Source organism: Scleropages formosus, chromosome 22 (assembly GCF_900964775.1).
Source record: "Scleropages formosus chromosome 22, fSclFor1.1, whole genome shotgun sequence".
NCBI classification, from domain to species: Eukaryota; Metazoa; Chordata; class Actinopteri; order Osteoglossiformes; family Osteoglossidae; genus Scleropages; species Scleropages formosus.
Window position 1 is genome coordinate 9,189,942 of NC_041827.1, and position 22,154 is coordinate 9,212,095.

Genomic DNA, 22,154 nt, shown 5'->3' on the forward strand with positions numbered 1-22,154 from the left:
TATGCAATGAAATTAACTTACACTCGTTAATGCAGTAAAAAATGATTTTTCATCGTATCCACAGAATATTACATAATTAGAGGGATAAACTCCTAAGGCAGGCTGTTGAGGAAACTTGTTCAGCCTCCTTCACAAATAGCTTAATTGCATGATCTGCTTAACTTATATATAGAGAAACAAATGCTAAAATAAACTCAGAGTAATGTAGCCATCAAAGCTGTTATCAATAGTCCCCTATATCCTCTTAAGCTTGGCTCATTACCTCTTTCCCAAAAATACCTGTCACATACGGAAGGTTTTCTTTTTTCCAGTCTCTTTTCCCAGCAAATTCACTTGGCCTAACAAACCTGTTGCAAAGATGCAGCCTCTCACCTCATCTGTCCATTCATCCAATTTCAGTAACTTGTCCTGATGGGGAGTGTGGTGCTATGGTGGTGCTGCAGGTTCAGCCAGTGCTTGATGTGTGGTGGGTCTGGGGTTTGAGTCCTGCCTGGGGTGCCTTGTGACAGACTGATGTCCCATCCTGGGTGTGTCCCTCCCCCCTTGACCTTGTGCCCTGTGCTGCTGGATGAGGCTCTGGACAGGTGGTTCCTGACAATAGATGGATGTCCTGAACAGGGTTGAGGTGAACCAGCACATACACCCTGGACAGGATTCCAGTTCAGTGCAGTGTGCTTTGTGTTCATCTTTGATTTAAAGTACCATACTCAGGTTAATGAAAGTATTTTCTGAATATTGATTCTGCTCGGGGGTGTGGTGGCGCAGTGGGTTGGACCACACACCTGCTCTCAGGTGAGTCTGGGGTTCAAGTCCTGCTTGGGGTGCCTTGCAACAGGCTGGTGTCCTGTTCTGGGTGTGTCCCCTACGCCCTGTGTTACTGGGTAGGCTCTGGTTCCCTGTGACCTTGTATGGGACAAGTGGTTCTGAAAATGTGTGTGTGTGTGTGATTCTGCTCAATTTAGGCAATTTTACGGTTGATGTTCTGTTATCTCATTTATTTTTCTCTGTTTATGTCCAATAATGTTGAGGCGATAACTAAACTGTTTCTTATTCTCATGATTTATAATACATTTTATTTTTTTACTGAATCTTAAGTTCATAGAGAAATTATTAATAGCATTTTTGACCTAATGTCAAACAAGCTAACAGAGAGACTTAGCATATTGTAAACTCTAAATTACTGTCCAGCAAAGTGTATACAATTATTATTATTATTATTTCAGATTCCTGGAATTTCATTTAGCCTCTTTCTGCAAGCAGTCACGTTGCTGTCTGTAACTGACGTTTGCAACGTACGTTTCCGCGTAACACAGACGCTCCACGAGGCCTTGTGAATACGCAGGACACGCAGGCCCAGAATGTGACTATAGGAGAAACCACTGGGCCAGAGAGGAAGGGGGGACGATAACCTTAATAATTTGCTTATTTCAGGAATGATACTGCAAATATTGATACTCATTAATTTATTTGCATTTTTCTGCCTGTACATTTTACGAATTTATCACTGTAAGTTTTTTGTAACGTGTGCAGTCAGTTGTTAATATCATTAAGACATATGTCCCCCTGCAAATTGTGTGTATCTGCGGTCCAAAAATATAACATTTTACACTGTCCGGTCAGCTGAAGACAGTAAAATCAGTGACCAGTAGTGACGTCGAACGATAGTCACACAAGAATAGAAGGGGGGTCTTGAAAATTGGTGCTTTCTCTTGCATTTAACAGGTATGTGTTGATCACAAATATTTTTAAAGTAAAATATTTTAAATTACGTTGCAATTTGGTGAGCACATGCATGCTGCACCTCTTCTTGCCACGTTCTCTGTCAGTTCTGGAAATACAAATATAGTTATTACCGGATTTGTTATTCATTTGTTTTATTTGTTACTGGTTTAAAAAAAAAGTCATGTGACGATTCCGTATGAAAATTCATGGAGAAAGTCACATTTCCCACTTAGAATTACTCAGTCAGTACTGATTATTATGAAACTATAGTATAGTACACATTTCGAAGTATTTTGCATATTTAAAATGTTTCAGTTTAAGTTTTACTTATTATTACGAGAGATCATCTTTATTTTGTGTAGTTTTAAAGAAGTATTCGATAAAAATTAAGTGACAGCGATTTTATGTTTTAATTTTAGGTATAGGTTAAAGTGAAATGCTTTATTAACCCTAAGCAATATATATATAATTCAAATAATCCCCATGTGAGAAGAATTTTGTATGATAGCTAAGCATAGTGGTTGGCGCTGATCTGATACCTTAGACTAGTCCCAAATTGCAGGATTGAAATCCTCCAGCTCTGGACAAGGTACTTATCCTAAATTGCTGCACTAAAATTACCCAGCTGTATAATGGGTAAATAATTGTAAGTAGCTTAAGCCTTAACATTGCAAGATGCTGAAGGTCAGCTAAATTAATCATTAATAACCAATTAGCCCGCGTTGTTTTCGCAAGAAAAATGCAAATACATTTTCCTTGCAACAATAGCTGTAAAACTTCATCAGGCACCTCAACGATCATCCTTATTCTAGTTTTACGAAGTTGCAATCCATTGAGATTTTTATGTCATGCAGCGGGAACGGTGTCAGGCTCTCTTTAATATGTTAGAGGGGTGACGTCACAGCGGTCCTTTGCGACTTCCGGTACAGTTTGGGCGGGAGATGCGCGCAACTCCGTACCAAATGGGAGCGGAGGTAGTGCGAGAAGCTAACATTGTTAGCATTATTGAGCGGTGCTTTCTCTCGAATATGCTGTAATGTCCTGTGATTTGCGGGCAGTGTTTTTAAATGCATAGTCTGGTAAGTTAAGAAAAGGGCTTTTTTTATTAATACTAGTTTGTTTATAACTGAATAAAAATGTTTATGATCCATTCTGGCTCAAGTTGAGGTGGTCGTGGGACTTGAATGTAATTAGACAAAACTCGTGGGTGATAAACATAAGCCTTAGAGAGTTAAAGGTTATTAATGACCCCAAAATTTCCGGTGAAACAGAAGTTGCGCAGCTTTTCGTTTCGAACTCTGCAAATTGGAAAATTGATGGCAGTCACTCGTCAGTGTGAGTTCAGCATTTCACCTAAAAAAAAAAAAAAACACAGTGATTATGAAGTTTTATGAGTATTTCAGAATTGAGTACAGTCAATTCTCTCGTAGTATTTAGTAAACACATATATAGGCTTTTTTGTACGATACTTCAGAAAAATATTGCTAAAATGAATTGAATGTAAATGTAAAATATGTGAATAATAATCTTGTCAAGAATTGTGGTTATAACTTATAGGAATTGTTGTAACCGTTGAGCGTATGTCACCTGTGCGCATTCGGACAGGTAGGAGAGACCATCCTGTCATCAGCAGGGACCTGCTTTTGGTGCCACTGATCATAATGATCAGGCTTCTATTTCTCACTGGCGCTCAGAGAGTTAAGCTTTTCTCCATGCCTTGTCCTCTTGAGGAAAGTAGGTTAGGCACAAGGCATTGTGGGTAAGTATTACAGTTGCATAACCACAGATCGTAAGAATTGCATTATTCCTTACACATCTGTGCTTTACCTTCTGCTATTTGTGAGAGGAAGGCGAAAGCTGTAAAAGAGTCGTGGATGTTGAACACGCCTATGATTCTGCACTGTAAGCAAGTGCCGAAGTGGAGCTTTTTGAGTAAGTAGAGAGGTGTGGAGGAGCTCTTCCTGGACCGGCACTATTCACGATGGTGCACGTCAGGATTGCTGTCGTCTGTTCTTGGCACTTTCATTCTCCGTATGTGCAATGCACAGACTGCCATTGAAAATTTTCCACTTGATGTAAAGCACACTTTCTCTTTTTTTCTTATTTGATTCTGCTTAGCTCTACAGTTTGACTCTCCTTGTTTTCTTCTTCTCCCTCATATTTTTTAATGAAAGTGGTAAGATGTGTTGCTGTTGTATACATTTTCTGACGCAGATAGTTTTAACCACTGCTACCACAGTTTTTGGAGGAGCTGTGAGACACCTGTGCGTTATGGCAGCCTTGCTTGCCGTGAGCGGGAGGGGAGAATTTGTTCACATACAGCAAGGTTTTTGTTGGCTCTCCCAAAAGTTAAACTTTGGAATGTTACAATACACAAACACAATTTTGATCTGAGATGCCTAAATAATTGTGTCGTTCTGCATATCCATTGGTTTCTCACGTGTGAGAAGAGCTGCTGAAATGCATTTAAATGTGTTTTTTAGTAAGTGACTGTAGTAGCTTTTGTGGTGTCTTCAGTTTCGTTTTTAGGTGTGCTAGAAACTGGGCAAATAAACCTTTCTAGAGTCCTGACTGCACTCTAAATATAAGGATATGGCATAGGCACAGCTCTTTGCACCTCATAGCAGCCTTGTGCTGAATGTCTTTAACTAGTCCCGATGGTAATTTCGCTGTAATAAAATGTTGCTGAGTTATTCATTGCAACTGATATAAAGGTATCTCCATTATACAAAACTAATTCCTGAAAACAGTCCATATACCAAGAGTCTATAAAGCAGGAGGTCCTTGACTTTATGGACATGACCAAATGTTTCCACAAATACCCTCCGAACACTTAAAACAGTATCAACAAGTAGTAATCAAAACATTAGGATGATAATTTATTAAACATCAGAAGGAAATGAACAAATACTAAATGAGGGCTGAAATGTAATTTTTTTTTTTTTTTACTTAACTACTGTACAATAAGTATGCAAACATAGATGAAAGATGCATACAGTTCATTTATTCATTTAGCAGATGTTTTCTTCAAAGTGATGTACATCTCAGAGAACAAGACAGAGTGCATTACATTAGCATAAAGAAAGATTTTGATGGAGACATGATTTTTCAATACAGTCAGTTTGTCACCTACCACAGCATAAACCAGTATACATTATACAAGTAGCTGTATATATTTCAATTATTAACCATAACAAACATGTGCACGTTTATTGAGCACTTAAGAGACTGGGGAGAAGTGAGTCAGAAAGAGGTGACTTTTGAGACCCCTCTTTAATGTAGATGTAAGTGGACAAAAAAGATAAAAGGAAAGTATTTCTCAAAACTTTAATGAAATAACTTGAAAAAACAATGCAAAATTAAGAAGAGATTATCATGTTGAAAAGTCTCATCACTTCATAACTTTTGTGGGGGAGAAATATTAAAGGAATATTAAATCAATCTTTATGTCAGGCATTTTTTCATATTTTCCAAACTCTTTCTTCACGAGTAAAAGAACACATATGACAAATAACTCTAGCTTTACATTCTGAAAATCAGATTTTGGTTTGCATACCTTGATAAGGAGTGGTGGCATTTAGCAAAATGTATGCATACCTGTTAACAGGCACTTCTTCCTTGCAGGTTTGAGCAGCTTTTTGAACTGGTGTCTTTGGACCTCAGCTCAGCTGTGGAGAATCAGGTAACTCCTCCACATTTCTCCTTGTTTGACCATATCCTAAGAAGAATCGCAACTTACATCGTGTGTTTGCTGCTCTCTCCATTAGGTTAAGGTACCCTTTTCTTCCTCTGGTTGGACAGTGATATATGGACTTGTACATGATGAACTGTGAACTGTTGGCAACATGCAGTGCCCTTGGGTACTTGGAGGGGAACAACTACCACCGTGAGCCTGACTGTTTGGGTGAGTGTGGATGGGTTGTGGTGCACAAGACAGTCTTATGCCATAACTCCATATTCCTGGTCCGTGTGCTGGTTTTTGAGCATTTTTAACATCTCTATTAAGGTAAAACCCCTGTTAGGGAAGTGATTAGTGCATTCAAGCTCTGACATGTTTAGGTGTAATTAAAAACTTGCATGTGCTACAGCCCTCCAAGGCACACATGTCATCCTATTACCGTCCTGCAAAAAAAAATGCGATATGCCACCTTCTGTTCCAAAAGTTGCACTGTTTTGGTTACTGTTTTACTTTCTGGTTATGTATTAGATAACATTTATGCCTCCCACACAGAAAGCGTGAAGGACTTGATCCGCTACCTGCGCCACGAGGATGACACGCGAGACATCCGGCAGCAGCTGGGTGCTGGGCAGATACTGCAGAATGACCTGCTGCCCATCATCACCCAGTACAATCAGGATAAGCCTCTGTTTGATGCCTGCATCAGGTGCGTTTGACATAGTAGCACACGTTTTCATATGAAGGGAGTTTGAACGTAACTATGGGCTCCCTTATGAAGCTATCTCATTTTTAGTTTCTGCATATGTGGGGTAGCAGGTGGCACTTTCCTTAGAGTTGTCAGCTTGTACTGAAAGGACCCAGCTTTGAATTCCCGCTCTAGCTGTAGTACTCAAACATGGTACTTACTCTAAATTGCTCCAGTAAATAAAAACCTACTGTATAAATGGGTAAGTCGTTATAAGCAGCTTAGTGTACAAATTTACCATTTTGGATCGAAGTGTCAGCTAAATTAACAGATCTAAATGTATGATCTTTGTCCTCTGGCAGGCTCATGGTCAACCTTACCCAGCCTGCACTACTCTGCTTCGGGAAGGTACCAGAGGACCCTGCCTTCAGACACCATTTCCTGCAAGTAGTGTCTTACCTGCAGGCATACAAGGAGGTGTGCATCAGTTGTCTATCAACAGCCTAGTTTTCACAAAACACTTTGGTTTGAAACAGTGAAACAGGGAATGTGTCTGTTTTGCTCCCTCCCTCAGGCTTTTGCCAATGAGAAGGTGTTTGGAGTGCTGAGCGAAACATTATACAACCTTCTCCAGCTGGTGAGTGTGCCACACCACAAATAATGTTACATTCACTGCTTTGCAGTGTTCTGATTATGGTAGAGAACAGAGTTGGATTTGGTTGTATTATTGTAATTATATACTGTAATAATCTCTCTATATGTGGGGAATGTGATCAGTGCCATATGTTTTATTCTCCCCCCCCCCCCCCCCACATTAGGACTGGGAGCAGAGGCAGGAGGAAGACAATTTGCTAATAGAGAGGATGCTGCTGCTAGTCAGAAATGTTCTTCACGTCCCTGCAGATCCCTATGAAGAGAAGGTCTTGATACATAGCTTTAAGTACCACTAATTTTCTTTGTTTTGTTTGTCTCTTTGTCAAAGATTAATTTAGTGGAAATTAGTAATTTCACTGTTTCTTGGTTATTTTTCTTGTAATAGTTTAACTTGTGATTAATCTAAGTGTCTCTCTTCCTTGTTCCTTCCAGAATGTGGATGATGATGCTAGTGTCCATGACAGGCTACTGTGGGCCATCCACATGAGTGGGATGGATGACTTGCTGAAGTTCTTGGCCAGTGCTCCAAGTGAGCAGCAGTGGAGCATGCATGTGCTGGAGATCATCTCTCTCATGTTCCGTGAGCAGGTCAGACTGCTGCCATTCTTCTTCCGGTCACCAGCCAGTACAGACTCCTTTAGACGGTCTTCAGACTTTTTTCTGTTTCAGAAAAACAATGTATTTATTGTATCCATTGACAGTAATGAGGATTGATTGACACCACTTTTGTAGCTATAATAAACATTTTTATTTGTGAAGGCCTTGCTCCATTGTAAATGGTTCCTCTGGTAAACATGTTCCATTCTCTAATAACCTTTGTTTTACTCTCTGTAAAATCAGTATCAGTCAAACAGTCTTACATTTTAATGTTTGTGCCGTAAGTTCATGGTTCTAAATGACATTTATTTATCCCTGTTGCCCCATAGACGCCAGAGCTGTTGGTCAGTGCAGGTCAGGCACGTTCTGCACAGGAGAAGCAGAAGGACATCCAGGAGTTGGAAGCTTTACGACAAAAAGAACAGGCTGAGAGGAGAACCCGCACGCTGCAGAGGGGCGCAAGGTGCATGGGCTGTCTGTGTTTGCACACCCTGACAGTATGACTCTGCCTCTGTACTCACTTTGGCTGCCATTTGTTATTTCAGTATTGAATCTGATTTGCATGTCTTAAAATTATTATAAGTTCAGATATTCAATGCAGTTGAAAAAGTATAATAACTTCTCATCCAGAAAGTAATTACAAGCTTTGTGCAGCCTGTTACGCTGGGAGTAGTAAGTGACTCAAAAGGATTAATTAAGACAATTCTAACATAGTTCCCCTTACTCGGGAAACTAGGGTAGAGGTAAGGTGATTCTGTAATTCAGATCCTTTGATACAGCCTGAGCATTATAAGAATAAGAAGATAAAGAGTGTCAGTACTCTATTGTTGATACTCTTTAGCACATTGTTATTACATGGGGTCAGCTGTGTCATTTGATCTTGGAATATTGTGATAGTTTATTTCCTGATGAACGAAAAATGATCACTTGCTTCTCATCTTTGTTTTTGCAAGGCATTCTCGCTTTGGGGGCTCCTACGTGGTGAAGGGGCTGAAATCAATTGGGGACAAGGATGTAATTTATCACAGAGGTCTTCACAATGTGAGTCAATGAAAGACTAGAATGAATGACTGTATATATCAAAACAAAAACTCTTTTGTTTACATCAACCCTTAGTACAAACAGCATCTGAAAAACTAAAACAGGTTTAAATCTGAAATGTGTTATTTAAAACTTCCTTGCTGATCAAAACTTGGTGTAAGTTTCTAAAGAAGCTACTTATATTTGCATGTATTCATTTAGCTGACACTTTTTCCCAAAGCAACTTAAAATCTTAAAGTTTCAATTATTTACCCATTTATACAGCTGGGCAAACATTTACTGGAGTAATTTAGGCTAAGTACCTTGCTTTAGGGTACTACAGCCAACAGTGGGGGTCGAACCTGCGAGCTTTGGATCCAAAGGCAGCAGCTCTAACCACTACACTTCCAAAACTGAGATTTTAGATTAGTATACAGTAGATTTTTAATATATTTTGATTGTTTCTTTATTTCTTATTTTATTGTATATTGTGGTGTGTATTGTTTTATGTGAGTCCAATGTTGTGCACTGGCCGTGTCATGGTTGTCCAAGACAAATTTCCCAGAAATGGGGCAATAAAGTATATACTATTCTGCTCTATTCTATTACGCTACCAGCTGTTCCCTTGAAAACAAAACATTGGAAAAGCTATTATTCTGGCAGGAATTTCTAGAGGAGTGTATTTTCTTGTCATGATTTTTGCATTTATTTTATTCTTAAATGAGTTTGACAGTGTTGTGGCTCATTATTAATATTTTTCCACTAACATAAATTTGACAAAGAGCTTACTTGTATTCCTCTTCCTTGTTCTGCAGTTTAAGAGCTACACACATGATCTAGGCAAGGAGTTAAGGCGAGTACCGAAGCGGCAGCAGATAGCAAAGGACCCAGAAGGCAAGCGTCGGTCTGCTCTCAGTGTGCGCCTCTTCCTGCGGGAGTTCTGCATTGACTTCCTGGAGAACTGTTATAATCGCCTCATGTACCTGGTGAAGGTGGGTGGTCTCAAGTCTTGGGAGATTGCAAATGCGTATGAGGAGCATACTAGGATTATTATTATTCAGTGTGGAAAATGGTTTTTTGTGCAAGTACATCCACTTGCAGCCTGGGCTCAGTGTCAAGAGGTTGTAGTTTATCACTGGTACTATGTAGCTAAGGTAGGAAATTTTGAGCTGTGCCAATTCTCTCTGTACACAGGAGGGCCTTATCAGGGAGCAAACGCAGCAGCACGACGAAACCTACTACCTTTGGGCCTTAACCTTCTTCATGGCCTTTAATCGAGGGCACAACTTTCGACCTGATCTCGTCTCTGAGACATTGTCCATCCGTGCCTTCCACTTCATTGAGCGCAACATCACAAACTACTACGAGATGATGCTGACAGATCGAAAGGAAGCCACATCCTGGTCCCGGAGGTCTGATGGAATTCTGGGCTTCAGATAGTGACAGGCTGTGTGGAGACCACTGAACTAGTGAAGATGGCTAATGTCCTCAGAATGTGTTCAGCAGATAACTGCTACAGCTACTGGCAAAAATTCAGCTTTTAATGCATTGTTAAATCTGTCTGCAAAAACTTTATGGTCATCTCTGCCTAGCACTGCTCTTAGTAATTTTTCTCTGCCCTCTCCTACTATTTCTGCTTCTAGGATGCACCTGGCCCTTAAGGCTTATCAGGAACTGTTGCTAACAGTGAATGAGATGGATCGCTCACAAGAAGAGAATTTCCGCCAGAGTGCCAGTGTCATCAAAAGTGAGGGCCCGCTTTTTGTCTCCAGTTTATTTTTGTCTGGCTATCTTGCTCACTGTGAAATGTTCTGACCAACATCTCCCTTCTGACTTGCCCTGCAGGCAACATATTCTACCTGATGGAATTTCGTGAGATTTTTTTAACGCTGCTACGTAAGTTTGACGAGACGAAGCAGCCTCGATCCTTTTTGAAAGATCTGATAGAATCGACTCACTTGTTTCTGCGTATGCTTGAGCGCTTCTGCAAAGGCCGCAACAACCTTGTTGTTCAGGTGAGTAAGGGCAAGCTGACTACTTCAGAGTGAGGAAAGTCAATCCACATACTCTTTGTGTAGTTCAAAACTGGATCATCAAATAAAGAAAGCCACTGGACTCGTTCATCCCTGCAGAAGAAGACAAAGCGCCGGAGAAAGGTTCAGAAGAAGCAGCAGCAAGTGGAGAGCACCCCTGAGATGCTAGAGGAGACCTGGCAGCTGGTGTCAGAGGAATTGCGGGCAGCAGGTTTTCAGGTCCTTGTCCCAATACATTCAGAGCATCCCCTGACCTAATGAAATGTAGTTATCTGTAAATGTATTTTTAGAAATGTATTTCTTTTAACTCTCGTCTGTAATGTGATGCCTTCCCTGGGTTGTGAATGCAGTTGTCAGAGTCGCTGACCGAAGGTACTGTGCCATTTGATGCTGCCTCAGAAACACCAATGGAGGAGCAGCGAACTGAGGCCATCGTGCGCATTCAAGACACACTGCTGGCTCGCCAGGGCCCCGAGGCTCTGAGTCTGCTTCGTGCCGCCAGGTCAGCTGAACAGTGTCCCTTATGTCTCCACATAGTGTTTCATCCACCTGTATCCACGTTTACAGTAGAGATGTTAGTTTTCAGTGCCAAATATCAATTTGTACACTTTCTTCCTGCTCCTACTCATCCCTTGCTTACTGTTTTGTAAGAAAAGAAGCTCTGAGACCGCCCATGTAAAGACAGTTGCTTTTTGAAGTCTGTGAGCTTCTTTCTCATTTTTTTCTGGCTGTCTCCCTCCCAGGGAGGTCTGGCCAGAGGGCAATGCATTTGGGTCAGCAGATGTGGAACCAGAGGAGGAGCTGCAGCTGCTGAGACAAATCCTGTTTGCCAACTTGCCTAGTAAGGAGGACTATGCCTGTTACTTTAAGAATTCTGTGATCAGTCCTAGTGCTGTCAGCCCTGTCTGTATGTTGGTTATGCTTTCATCTAAATTGTCGAGCTGTTCATTCAAAAAATCAAACCGATGAAGTTATGTAAAGCTGAATGATTTCTTAGTTTTTTTTTTCTAGAAAACTTGCCAGTCCTTTTTGCTAATACAAGCTTCTATTTGATTAGTTGTGAAGCTTAAAACAGAATAAATTAGAACTGGGCTTTAAGTCAGTATAATGACTGATTAAAGCTATTAATATTTTTTTAATTTTATGACGCTGAAATAAATATGAGCATATTTATGTATCCTTCCGCTCTCACAGGTGTTACATGGTTAATGCATGTCTTAGACTGCAGTTTACTACTTTTAAAATTATTTGAATCATTCTCAGTGAACAGCTCTATCAAGGGACAAGGTAAACTTGAATCCCAGCATGCATTGTGAGGTGTCAGGATTAGGAGTAGTCAGTTTTCTGTTGGAGTTTGTTTCCTGAAGAATGTTTAGTCAGTAATAATAATAATAATACATATTATTACTTATTTTAATCTCTTCTAGGATTATAATAATACTTCTTATTATAACCTCTTTTAGGATTCAACAGTGCTTGAAACACAATTAGAAAATTAAAAAAGTAAAAGAACATACTGTATGTGGAAAAATGAACATGAAATGTAAAAAGAATGAGTTCAAGTAACATACAGGCCTACAATAATATACAGCAAGTATCACCTTGAAGTAAGATAAACTACTGTAACTCATGTAATTTATGTAGCTCCTGTAGTAAGATAATTGGCCTTGATGTTATTGAGATTTTTGTTTTATATTAGAACAGTGGGGGAATATACTTTCATTTCTCATCCATTAGTAGCCTTTCCTTCTTGCTTTTTTTTTTGATTGGGAGCGCAGTAAATTCAAGCTCACGCAGGTAAGATGTAGAAAATTGCATGAGAATTACCAGAGCTTTTTGTGAAACTTGAAGATATTAATTCTTAATGTGTATCCAGAATTTAAAGAGACACTTAAATTTGAAGTTCAGATTGCGATCATTATGTATTTCCATTAATTCCACTGATAATTCTGTGAGATTGATCTGGGACTGGGTTGGCACTGATGTAGTAAATGGGTCTCACAACCACACAGTTTTTAATACATACACTGGGAATATAATATTGAATTTTCACTTCCAGTACTTCGGGGTGCTCAAAAAATCAGTGGCCTGATATCCTTATTCTTTCTTGTCGCAACACATGGGATTATGTTTATGTTGCCTTCCTTCACTCTTAATAACCCACATTCTATTACTCTAATTCAGAGTCATCTCAGAGTACTTGTCAAACGTGATTTAAGCGGCCTACTTTTTATGTAGTTCCCCATTATCACATCTTTTCATAGCATAGTCTTCAACTCAGTGCCAGTTATCAGTAACTTTATGATGGAGAAAGCAATGCGTCATTATGACAAGTTTTCTTTCTTCACTAATGATACAAATCTTTAATTGAGCCAGCCATTGTAGGTGTATCGTCTGTACAAGTTCCCACACAGGATCTCCAGGACAAACTAGTGACTTTTTTTTTTTTCTCTTACAAGCCTGCTGCTACACACAGCACTGATGTTACATAAACATTGTAATCACATCATTAGTCATGTAAATGAAAATTCAAAGTACTTTGAAAATTGGTCAGTTTGTCCAAATATGACTGTATACCGTTTGTGTGTTTGTGTGTATGTCCTTGAGAAGAGTGTGTCTCGCCTGATTTCTTCATAAATAGGATCTGCTGAATCTGCTGTGGAGGATGAGGAGGGTGGAGCAGAGATTGAAGAAGAGGAGGAGCTTGAGACTGTTCGTGTGTCAGAGAAAGAGTTCAGCTTCTTGGACTATGTCAAGAGGTGAGAGACATCTTTAAAACAAACCTAACCATCCCTTTTAACATGGTTTCTAATGATTGATTAAGATCAGAGGGCATGTCCCTCAACCAGTGGGTTTATAAAGTTTGACGGCATACCAAATTGTTTTACAAAGCCAAAAGTTAAATTATTTGCAGTGTGTATAATTTAACTCTATTTAAGGACATTTGCACTCAGCACTGCTCAATATCATACAGGTTTGCGAACCCAAATATCATGCGACCCTATCTACTGCTGCTGAGATCTTACTCCCAAAACACACCTCACACCAACCACTGCATCACTCGCATGTTGCACCGGGTTGCTGTCGACCTCAGGATGGATGCCCTGCTCTTCCAGCTCTCAGTTTTTCGCCTCTTTAACAAGATTCTGGGAGATCCAGCTGCTTCTGCTTACAAGGTATATAGTTCCTTATGACCAGAGAGTTATTGCACTTTGCACAACTTAATATGTAGACATAGTTTTTGAAAAGTTTTTCTAAGAGTCAGCATAATGTCTATGTTGTCAGCTCATTTTATGCCTTATGAATTGATACCGCTAACCAGGAAGTTAATGTAAAAATGCAACAATTCTCGGATGGTTGCTGAATTTATTTAGACAACCATCTGGCAATAAGGGGTACTATGGTAACACACACAGTTCATTCCACCTCCATGTGCTTGCTCACCGACAGGAATTGGTGACCTTCATCAAGTATTTGCTGAACCGCTTCTTTACACTGGCGACACACAACAACAAGGCATTTGTGGAGCTGCTCTTCTGGAAGAATGTTGGAACTGTGCATGAAATGACTGAGGGCTACAGGAAGCCTGGAGAGGATGATGGGTAACGACTCACTTACATGTATACACTCTGATTTTAGTTTTATTTTATGGTGTTACTGGTTTATGCCTTAGGAACTTGCAATGTTGTTTGATTAAGTTTAGCAATTCATTAACACTATCCCGCACCAGACCAGAGTCAAACAAACGAGCAAAGTGGACATCTGAAGAGGAGGAGGAGCTGCGGAGGCTGTACGAAGAGCATCGTGATTCAGGAGGTGAGCCTAGCTAGGGATCAAATCACATACAGCACAGAGCTGTTTAAATGTAACAGCTGTAAATCTCGCATTGTTAAAAACAAGGTAGGATCGCATTGCGTTATGTTTCTGACTTAACATGCTGCATTGTTAATTGATAATATGTAAAACTTCATGGTAGCCAAAAAAAAGTGCTCTGTGACCTTTGTATAAATACACTGTTTTTATAATCATATGGAAAAATAGCTTTTTTCCATTTGCCTAACAAGATACATTCCTGGTGCTGGGGGTGTCCCATATCATGTACCTTATGTTCAAGACCCTTTCAGCACACAGCCTAACAATTCTTAATGTGAGGTGTGTGTTTATAACATATCAAACAATAATGTAATTAATAAAACAGTGTATTCAGAGTCTTATTAAATCTGTTTGCAAAATACATGTGGTTGAAGTACCTTCATCCGCAAATCTTCAATTTATCGCAATTTTCGTATACGTGTGCTTTAGATTATATATATTTCAGTGGGTTTGTCAGTATTTCATCTCCTGCCTACATGGAAACTTCCAGTTTTAAAAGGACAGCACTCTCGTTTATTCTGCTTCCCTTATACTGTTTGTGTTTCTTTCCATTACATGGTTTTAAAATGTCACTTTACTCTTCCTCTCTCAAAGTACCAGACATCGTGGAAACATTGTTACCACTGCTGTCAAACAATTCTCGCACTCGCCGGCAAGTTGTCGCTCAAATGGTGCACATGGGCTTGGTGGACAGTTTCAAGGACTTGAAGAAAGTGAGGTCAGACATCCCTTCTATTGTAAACAAATTTCACAGGCCTGACATGATAATAAATACTGCATTATCATTAAACTGATATGTGAGATACTAAACTCTGATATTTTGTCAGAAAGTCATAACTATACAGTGACTTGATTTTTAAATTTCCCATCCAACTGTTTCTTGTTGCTCTCCTACCTGTCTAGGAGGGGCACTGGCATTGTCCTCTGGACAGAGGAGCAGGAGCTTGAGCTGCAAACACTATTTGAGGAGTACAGGAACTCTGATGGTATGTAACAGGCTTCTGAGTCTCCAGACCAGATCTGCCTGTTCTCCAGTTCTGGAATACCAGAACTTTTGACATTACTGAAATGGTCAAAACCATTTTTTTTTATTATTTATTTATTTATTTAGATATAATCCTGCAGGTAGTACTCAAGTGAGGCTATCTTGAAGAATATATGCAATAAAATCATTGTTTTCTATGTTGGTATTATTGAATTGATATTTTTTCATACAGTTCAAGGAAATCTGAATGAGGTACAATGAAGCTTTAAGAAGTTTATCACAGTTCTGCAGGATCTCATTGGATCTTACCCATCACAGAGAGCTGCACACATTTCTTTGCTGTCTTTTATACTTCCCAGAACTCAGTCTGCTCATATTAGATACAAAGACCTTTCAAGGTCATCCAGTGTACTAGTAGCAGACGTACTGTCTTTCAGGAACTTCTACAGCAGGCTGCACCACAGGCATGTATAAAAGATCATAGTTTGCATAATGCAAATTGTGTGTATGTTTTTTGCATTTAGTGTTCTGAACTTCTGTATTACAGTATAACATGGCTAGCCAAAGTGAGTGCAGAAAAACACTCTGGTGACAACAGTTGGTGGAAATAGCAAAAGAAAACCTATTATGCTGAAACAAAAGTTGGATGTTATAAAAGTGTTTTTTGTTTCTTTCAGAATAGTCAGAAACTGTATATTCTTTCATGATCTTCATATGCTTTATCATTTTTTTTTTACACTAAATTGGTTTTGGTTGGTTCTTATTTCATTTAGGGTTGCCATCTGTTTTTAGTAAGTTATGATTACTGTATTTTATGTGCCCTGCAGCAACCATGTTTTTATCCATTAAGCAAATTAGCCTAATGCAATATTTCATAGGATCATAATTATTGCGTTTTATATACATATAGAATTGATTGTACTTGAAGCCAATGCTTATAATGTTGGTGTTGCTTCAGATGTGCTGGGGAACATCCTGAAGAAGCTGACGGCACGGCGCTCACGATCTCGGGTCATAGACAAACTGTTGAGCCTGGGGCTGGTGTCCGACAGGAGGGAGCTGTATAAGAAGCGGCGCCGGAAAGCTGGCGGCAAAAGCAGTGGCATGGTGAGGTCTGAGGCTGAGGAGCACTGTTAGTTGGTGTGACTATGCAGCTCATATAAGCCATATATGATGTGGTCTACAGCAGTTTTTTCCATTTCACAAGAAATACTTCTTCTTGCATTTCAGAATGGCACACAGAAATATCCCAAGCCTTATTTATATCTAAAACCATTGTGTGCTTTCATGGTGCACTAGGACCAGCCATTTATTTTCTGCCACCTCATTATTTATAGACAGAAGAGGAGTTTTTCTCTGACCTAACTGATGGGCAGCGAGAGGAGCCCTCTGATGAAGATGACATTGATGAAGAAGGAAGAGAGCAGTTCTCAGGAGAGAGTGATGGTGAAGAGGAGGAGGATGATGGAGGATCATCCCAAAGTCTGCAGAAGAGGATGAGAGAAAGCAGGAGTGGTAGAAACATCAATGTGGGACCTGTGGTACATGCTCTTAGACAAGAAGGTGAGGGTAACTGCTGTCACTTGTATCTTCCTTCCTTGCATCCACTGAAAAATTGAGGCTGAACAAGAATCTCAAAGTATAATTTGTCTTTGCATACAGGGATGTCGGGACCTATCTTGTGGCTCCAGAATTGCCTGAATAGAACTGCAGACAATAAGGAAGAAGAAGGTGAGGACTTCTCTAGGCTATTCTATATAGAGCTAGTATTCATATTGAGCGTTATCATAATTCCTATAATGAATGTCATAGTCATCTGTCTTGTTGTTGATGAATGCTTCCATTCTTTCTGAGTCCAGGTATTGCCCAGGCTGTGCCACTTGTTCCGCTGACTGAGGAGAATGAGAACGCCATGGAGGACAAGGGTTTCCAGAGGTTGTTGCGAAAACTTGGAATCCGAGCCCCCGCTGATGAGCAGGTGGGATATAATACTGAATATTTCCAGTTGGTTAATCAGAGGTAGAGTAAGTTATTTGACTGCAGAGGCTAAAAAGCTTTTGAATTAACCATTTAATTTTTATTTTATACATTAAACCCATATGTATGAACCTTTACATTTTTAAATATGTAATCAAAATATTTAGGATTTAACAAAGGAAAAATTACATTTGAGTTTTTAAAATTCACTGTAGGGCAAAACTTCTGTATCATTGTAGTATGTTTATGATGGCATCCCTTCACACCGTTTCATCTATGAGTTATATGAAACTGATTATTTGTATTAATAGAACAGATGGTTTTTCCAGATTTATGTTCACTCTAAAATTTGTGTGGCATCTCTGTAGCTTTGTTTCACCTGTGCGCTGAAACCACGTGTGTGATATAAGTTATGGCTGTATTATTGACAGGAGTCCTTCTGGAGAATTCCAGCAAAACTGAGCCCATCCCAGCTACGGGCAGCTGCTTCCTCCCTGTCAATCAGTGACGAGATTCCGGTAGAGGAGAGCGGGTATGTGGGGAGGAGTTCTGCTGAGGACCAGAGAGAAGAGGCAGAGAGCCATGAACAGAGAGCCCAGGCTCTCCGAGCACTGCTTCTAGCTCGCAAGTGGAAAGGCGCAGTGGCTGGATCCCATGGTGAGCAAAGCGTGTTTGCATATACAATTGCAAATAGCGCATGCCAAGAGTCCGTCCTCGTCCTGACGCGCATCCGTTTTCCACTGGCATCATTTGTGTTATGCTTCCCTTTCCAGAAAAGCATTACTCAATCAAAGAGCCCGAGTTAGACTCTGACCCTGGAGCCCCAAGGTGAGCCAACAGATGTACTGTCAGTGACTTGTTGGTGTTGAAGAAAAGAAATCTGAATGTGAACAATGGTCAGGGGTTTCCATCACTGCCAACTGTACAAGCAATAGGCTTTCTGCACCATGACACAGAAAGACTAAAGTGGTTTTTTGGGTGCTATAGACATTATCATAAAAGTAATTTTTAAATGTATTCCTTATTCGGGTAGTAAGGTACACACCATGTATTAATAAAGTGTGATTGCACAGTCTTGGTGTTCAAGGGCTTAAAGTTATCCTTATTTTGCTCTTCTGTGTCTAATTTGTTGGATGAAATGAACTTTGAATATGCATTTACAGTGTCTCAGAAATCTGGAGCTATTGGTCATTTCCCAATGCAGACAAATACAATATATGTTTGCCATGTTCTTTAGGGGATAATGTGGTAAATTCAAACAGCTTACACAGAGAAACGGCAATAATGTCCTGCATTGCCAGGCCTTTTGTGGGTTTTAGCTGCTTTGTCACTTTTTGCCCTCCTCTAGAGCCGCTGATGAAAAGAAGACCTCCAGCAAAAGAAGCAGGGTGCTGGATAGTGATGAGGAAGAAGGTACTTTTCCCTACAGATTCCCTCTCTGATTGTGCCCTGCCTCTGTCCAGAGCTGGCTCCCTTTGTATCAGTAAGAGCTCACAAAGGGGGTTCAGTGATGACATTAGGCTGAATGAGGTGGTTCACTCCCAGCATACTCCCTGTACTGAACCCTCCAGGGCCATAGCTGAATAGCTGTGCTTTCAATGAAAACCACGCTGAAATGGTGTTACATGTAGAGCTCCATATTCTTTAGGTCAAATGGCACTTATTTGTTCTCATGATGCTAAAAGTATGCACTAACTCCCATGAACTTGCTTTTGCTTTTTTAGAAAAGGAAACGTCCCAAGTAAATGTAGGGGCTGATGAAGACCGGGACTCAGATGACGGCTCACTGCAGGCCCCTGCCAAGCGCAAGCGTCCGAGGGCACTCATTTGTGATGAAGAGGACTAAAGCATCCTGCTGGCACCTGTGACAGATGTTGACAGCACTCTGGAGACAGGAGAGGTCATGACATGCAGATAGGCACAGACCTTCCCACCTTTGAGACAAATATCAAGTATGAAGAAATTCATCCCTATTATAACACACAACAGGCAGGATTTTTCCAGCCTGACCTGGTTTGTGGTTCAGTTCTGTTCAGTTATGTTTACTGTGAGAACAGAAGTTACAAGTATTTTATAGACAAATCAGCTCCATTTCTCACAGACAGCATGCATATAACTATATGACTAAGGCCAGGGAACCATTCTTACAAAACGTAAAGTGAATGTACTCTTTTCTTAAATTGCCCCTAGACCACAATTACACAGGCTGGCTCTCTTGTGAAGTTTAATAATTAGTTTCTACATGTTCAACCTAACCAATGCCTTTTCCCTGTTGTCTTCCCCCTAAAGAACCAGCAAGTCTAATGTCATGACTTATTGGGCAGCAGATTGACTAGTAAATCTTAAAATGTTAAAACTGCAGGTAAATTGTCTTTGTCCCAACAGAGGATAAGTGGTATGCACATTAAGTGTTTTGTAGTTTCTTCATATTTTTGTGCTACAATTTTTAAATGCCTGTTTTTTGCATCTTGTTTAATAAACTTAAGTTAGTCCTTTCTTCCTGAGAATGTTCTACGTGTTGTCAGTCATATATAACTTTCTATGAGGAAAATAATTTTGACAATGAGCCTTGAATGCTTATTTACACAGATAACCCAAATAAACTGAGAAATCTTAAACCAGCCTGTAATTTGCAGTGAAAGTTGAGGGATTATTCCACCAATGAAAAAGTGGAAAATATTTAAAGTGATGACCTTCATGACCAGTAGAGGGGGAACTTTGCTGTGGTGCGATATTTACTGGTCACTCTTGTAGTGTTGGAATATCCTTATATTCAGGGCAGGATTTTCCACAGAAAAGTTATATATGATTACAGAACACTGACGTTCATTGAAAGGGTAAATAGACTTCAAATTAAGCTCAGCTTTTATCTTTTACAAAGTTGCTTTAGAATCAGATCCAATATCTAACCCCCCCAACATTTCTCCAGCTGTGGAAGGCTCCTCTTCCCACATCTGGAGTGTGTTAACCACTTCCTGCCAGAGACATCTGGTTGGCCTGGTCTCCCACAACCCCCTGGGGAGGAGCAAGAGGGGGGAGAGGCGGTGGAAAGGACTGAAATCTTACGAAACAAACACAAATGGATGTCCTGTAGAAAGGATGGGAGTTCCCACCTCAGATATAGAACTGAACATGGTTACACATCGCCATTAAATTGCCCAGCTAACCACAGTCTTTCTTTGCATCCCTTGGCTGTTGCAATTTTTGGCAAAGAAAAGCTCCAGTAACATAAGTGAAAAGCATAAAGGCATATTCAATCAAATAACACTACAATACATCTAAGGGAAAAAAAGAGGGAGGTTTCTGTAGAATAGTATTTTCCTATTTATAAGGTTTGAAATTAAAGTGTGGAGATCTCTGTGTGTAATTACTGACATCTGGAAACCCTAGAGCTGAGGAGGTGGCATCTCCCAAGGACTTTATGTTGCGTTTGTTAGTGGAACAGCCATGGGTCCCCAGCATGTATCAAAGCATGACAGAAACTGGTACATTAATACACATTTATGTGACACTGATAAATATTCATTGAGAAAACACTCTTCTCCAAAGCAATGTAAACTCAGGGTAAAGAGGAATGGGAAACTAAATGGACAAACAAAAATGATTATACTAATGATTATGGGATACTGGTGAAGTACCTGTCTATGGAAAATCTGGCTTCTCTGGAAACTCAGTGTTTCCAGACTTAAGTAATTTTCTGCAGTGATTCTAAGAGGATTTGACACTAGTGGACTTTTAAAGTCAATAGCAAATGTGACTAGATTTTCCATCCAGCTATCCATCTTCATAAGTTGTTTATGAAATCAATGTCAGAGAAATCCAGAACCTATCTCAGGAAGTACAGAGTGGAAGGGACAGGATGCCAGGTAACACAGACACGCTGGAGATCATTGGTTCAAATGCAGTAATGTTTTTTTCCCAGAAGTAAAAAAAAATGCAGTATCATCAAACCATCATTATATTCAAGCACATATAGATCAGAGGACTGCAATACAGTAGATCCCATATTTGGAGTCCAAAGTTGACAAAGCCTCCTTTGTCTTGCACAAATGTGCTTCATCCTTTGGACAGGTTTAGAAATAATATTTTTCAAGAACATAACTGTTTTTCAGAACAGAAACCATAGTTATATGGCAGCAGTTCCCAGGTATATGGTTGCAACCCAAGTGAGGGTTGTGAAGCCGTCTACGAAAAAATATTACTGTTATAAGGGGATTCCTTCACTGGCACAATATGAATGATTACTGAAATTGTAGGTGAAGTATAGTAGTTGTAGGGGGCGCGGTGGCGCAGTGGGTTGGACCGGGTCCTGCTCTCCAGCGGGTCTGGGGTTCGAGTCCCGCTTGGGGTGCCTTGCGACGGACTGGCGTCCCGTCCTGGGTGTGTCCCCTCCCCGTCTGGCCTTACGCCCTGTGTTGCCGGGTAGGCTCCGGTTCCCCGTGACCCCGTATGGGACAAGCAGTTCTGAAAATGTGTGTGTGTGTGTGTGTGTGTGTGTGTGTGTGTGTGTATAGTAGTTGTGCATAATAACATAGCATCTGTATATGTGTGCCATAATAATGTTAGAGTCTGGTGACACCCAATAATAGTGCGTCCAGCAGACCATCAAGAAGCCAGATGTGAAGCGGTACTCTTACCTGAATGCAACAGCTACACATAATAGTCATTTTATCAGACTTAGAGCAGCCCACCCACTCAGTGAAGCGGTATCCTGGTGGGCAGAAAAAAATCTCCAACTGTAATGAAGTAAAAGTGTCATTTTCATGTTATTCTTTTCATTGCATCCACACACACATCATCTGAAACCACTTGTCCCCATACAGGGTCGCGGGGAGCCGGAGCCTAACCTGGCAAGAGAGGGCGAAAGGCAGGAGGGGGAGGGGACACACCCAGGACGGGACGCCAGTCCATCGCAAGGCACCCCAAGCG

At 40.3% G+C, this 22,154-nt stretch overlaps 1 protein-coding gene across 7 annotated transcripts; it reads left to right on the plus strand.

Annotated features, from left to right (window-relative positions):
* Positions 1–1,645: 1,645 nt before the first annotated feature.
* timeless (timeless circadian clock) lies at positions 1,646–22,081 on the plus strand. Of its 7 annotated transcripts, none has more exons than XR_001964854.2 (32): positions 2,692–2,801; positions 5,347–5,404; positions 5,490–5,626; positions 5,954–6,107; positions 6,449–6,563; positions 6,661–6,723; positions 6,905–7,006; positions 7,173–7,328; positions 7,667–7,800; positions 8,291–8,378; positions 9,173–9,349; positions 9,552–9,769; positions 10,001–10,104; positions 10,203–10,372; positions 10,490–10,609; positions 10,741–10,892; positions 11,134–11,231; positions 13,032–13,149; positions 13,365–13,566; positions 13,841–13,992; positions 14,121–14,206; positions 14,858–14,981; positions 15,167–15,249; positions 16,207–16,355; positions 16,586–16,811; positions 16,911–16,979; positions 17,108–17,226; positions 17,657–17,882; positions 17,999–18,053; positions 18,574–18,638; positions 18,950–19,587; positions 22,049–22,081. XR_001964854.2 is itself a non-coding variant. In XM_018726000.1 (31 exons), the coding sequence occupies exons 3-31, from the start codon at positions 5,530–5,532 to the stop codon at positions 19,069–19,071; spliced, it is 3,744 nt and encodes a 1,247-aa protein (XP_018581516.1). In that variant the 5' UTR covers positions 1,646–1,722; positions 5,347–5,404; positions 5,490–5,529; the 3' UTR covers positions 19,072–19,843. The 7 variants fall into 7 exon arrangements, 5 of the variants coding, with proteins under 5 accessions (XP_018581516.1, XP_018581519.1, XP_018581515.1 ...); XR_001964855.1 differs by lacking the exon at positions 22,049–22,081 and having other exon boundaries at positions 18,950–19,177; positions 19,515–19,843; XM_018726000.1 differs by lacking the exons at positions 2,692–2,801; positions 22,049–22,081 and adding an exon at positions 1,646–1,722 and having other exon boundaries at positions 18,950–19,843.
* Positions 22,082–22,154: the final 73 nt, after the last annotated feature.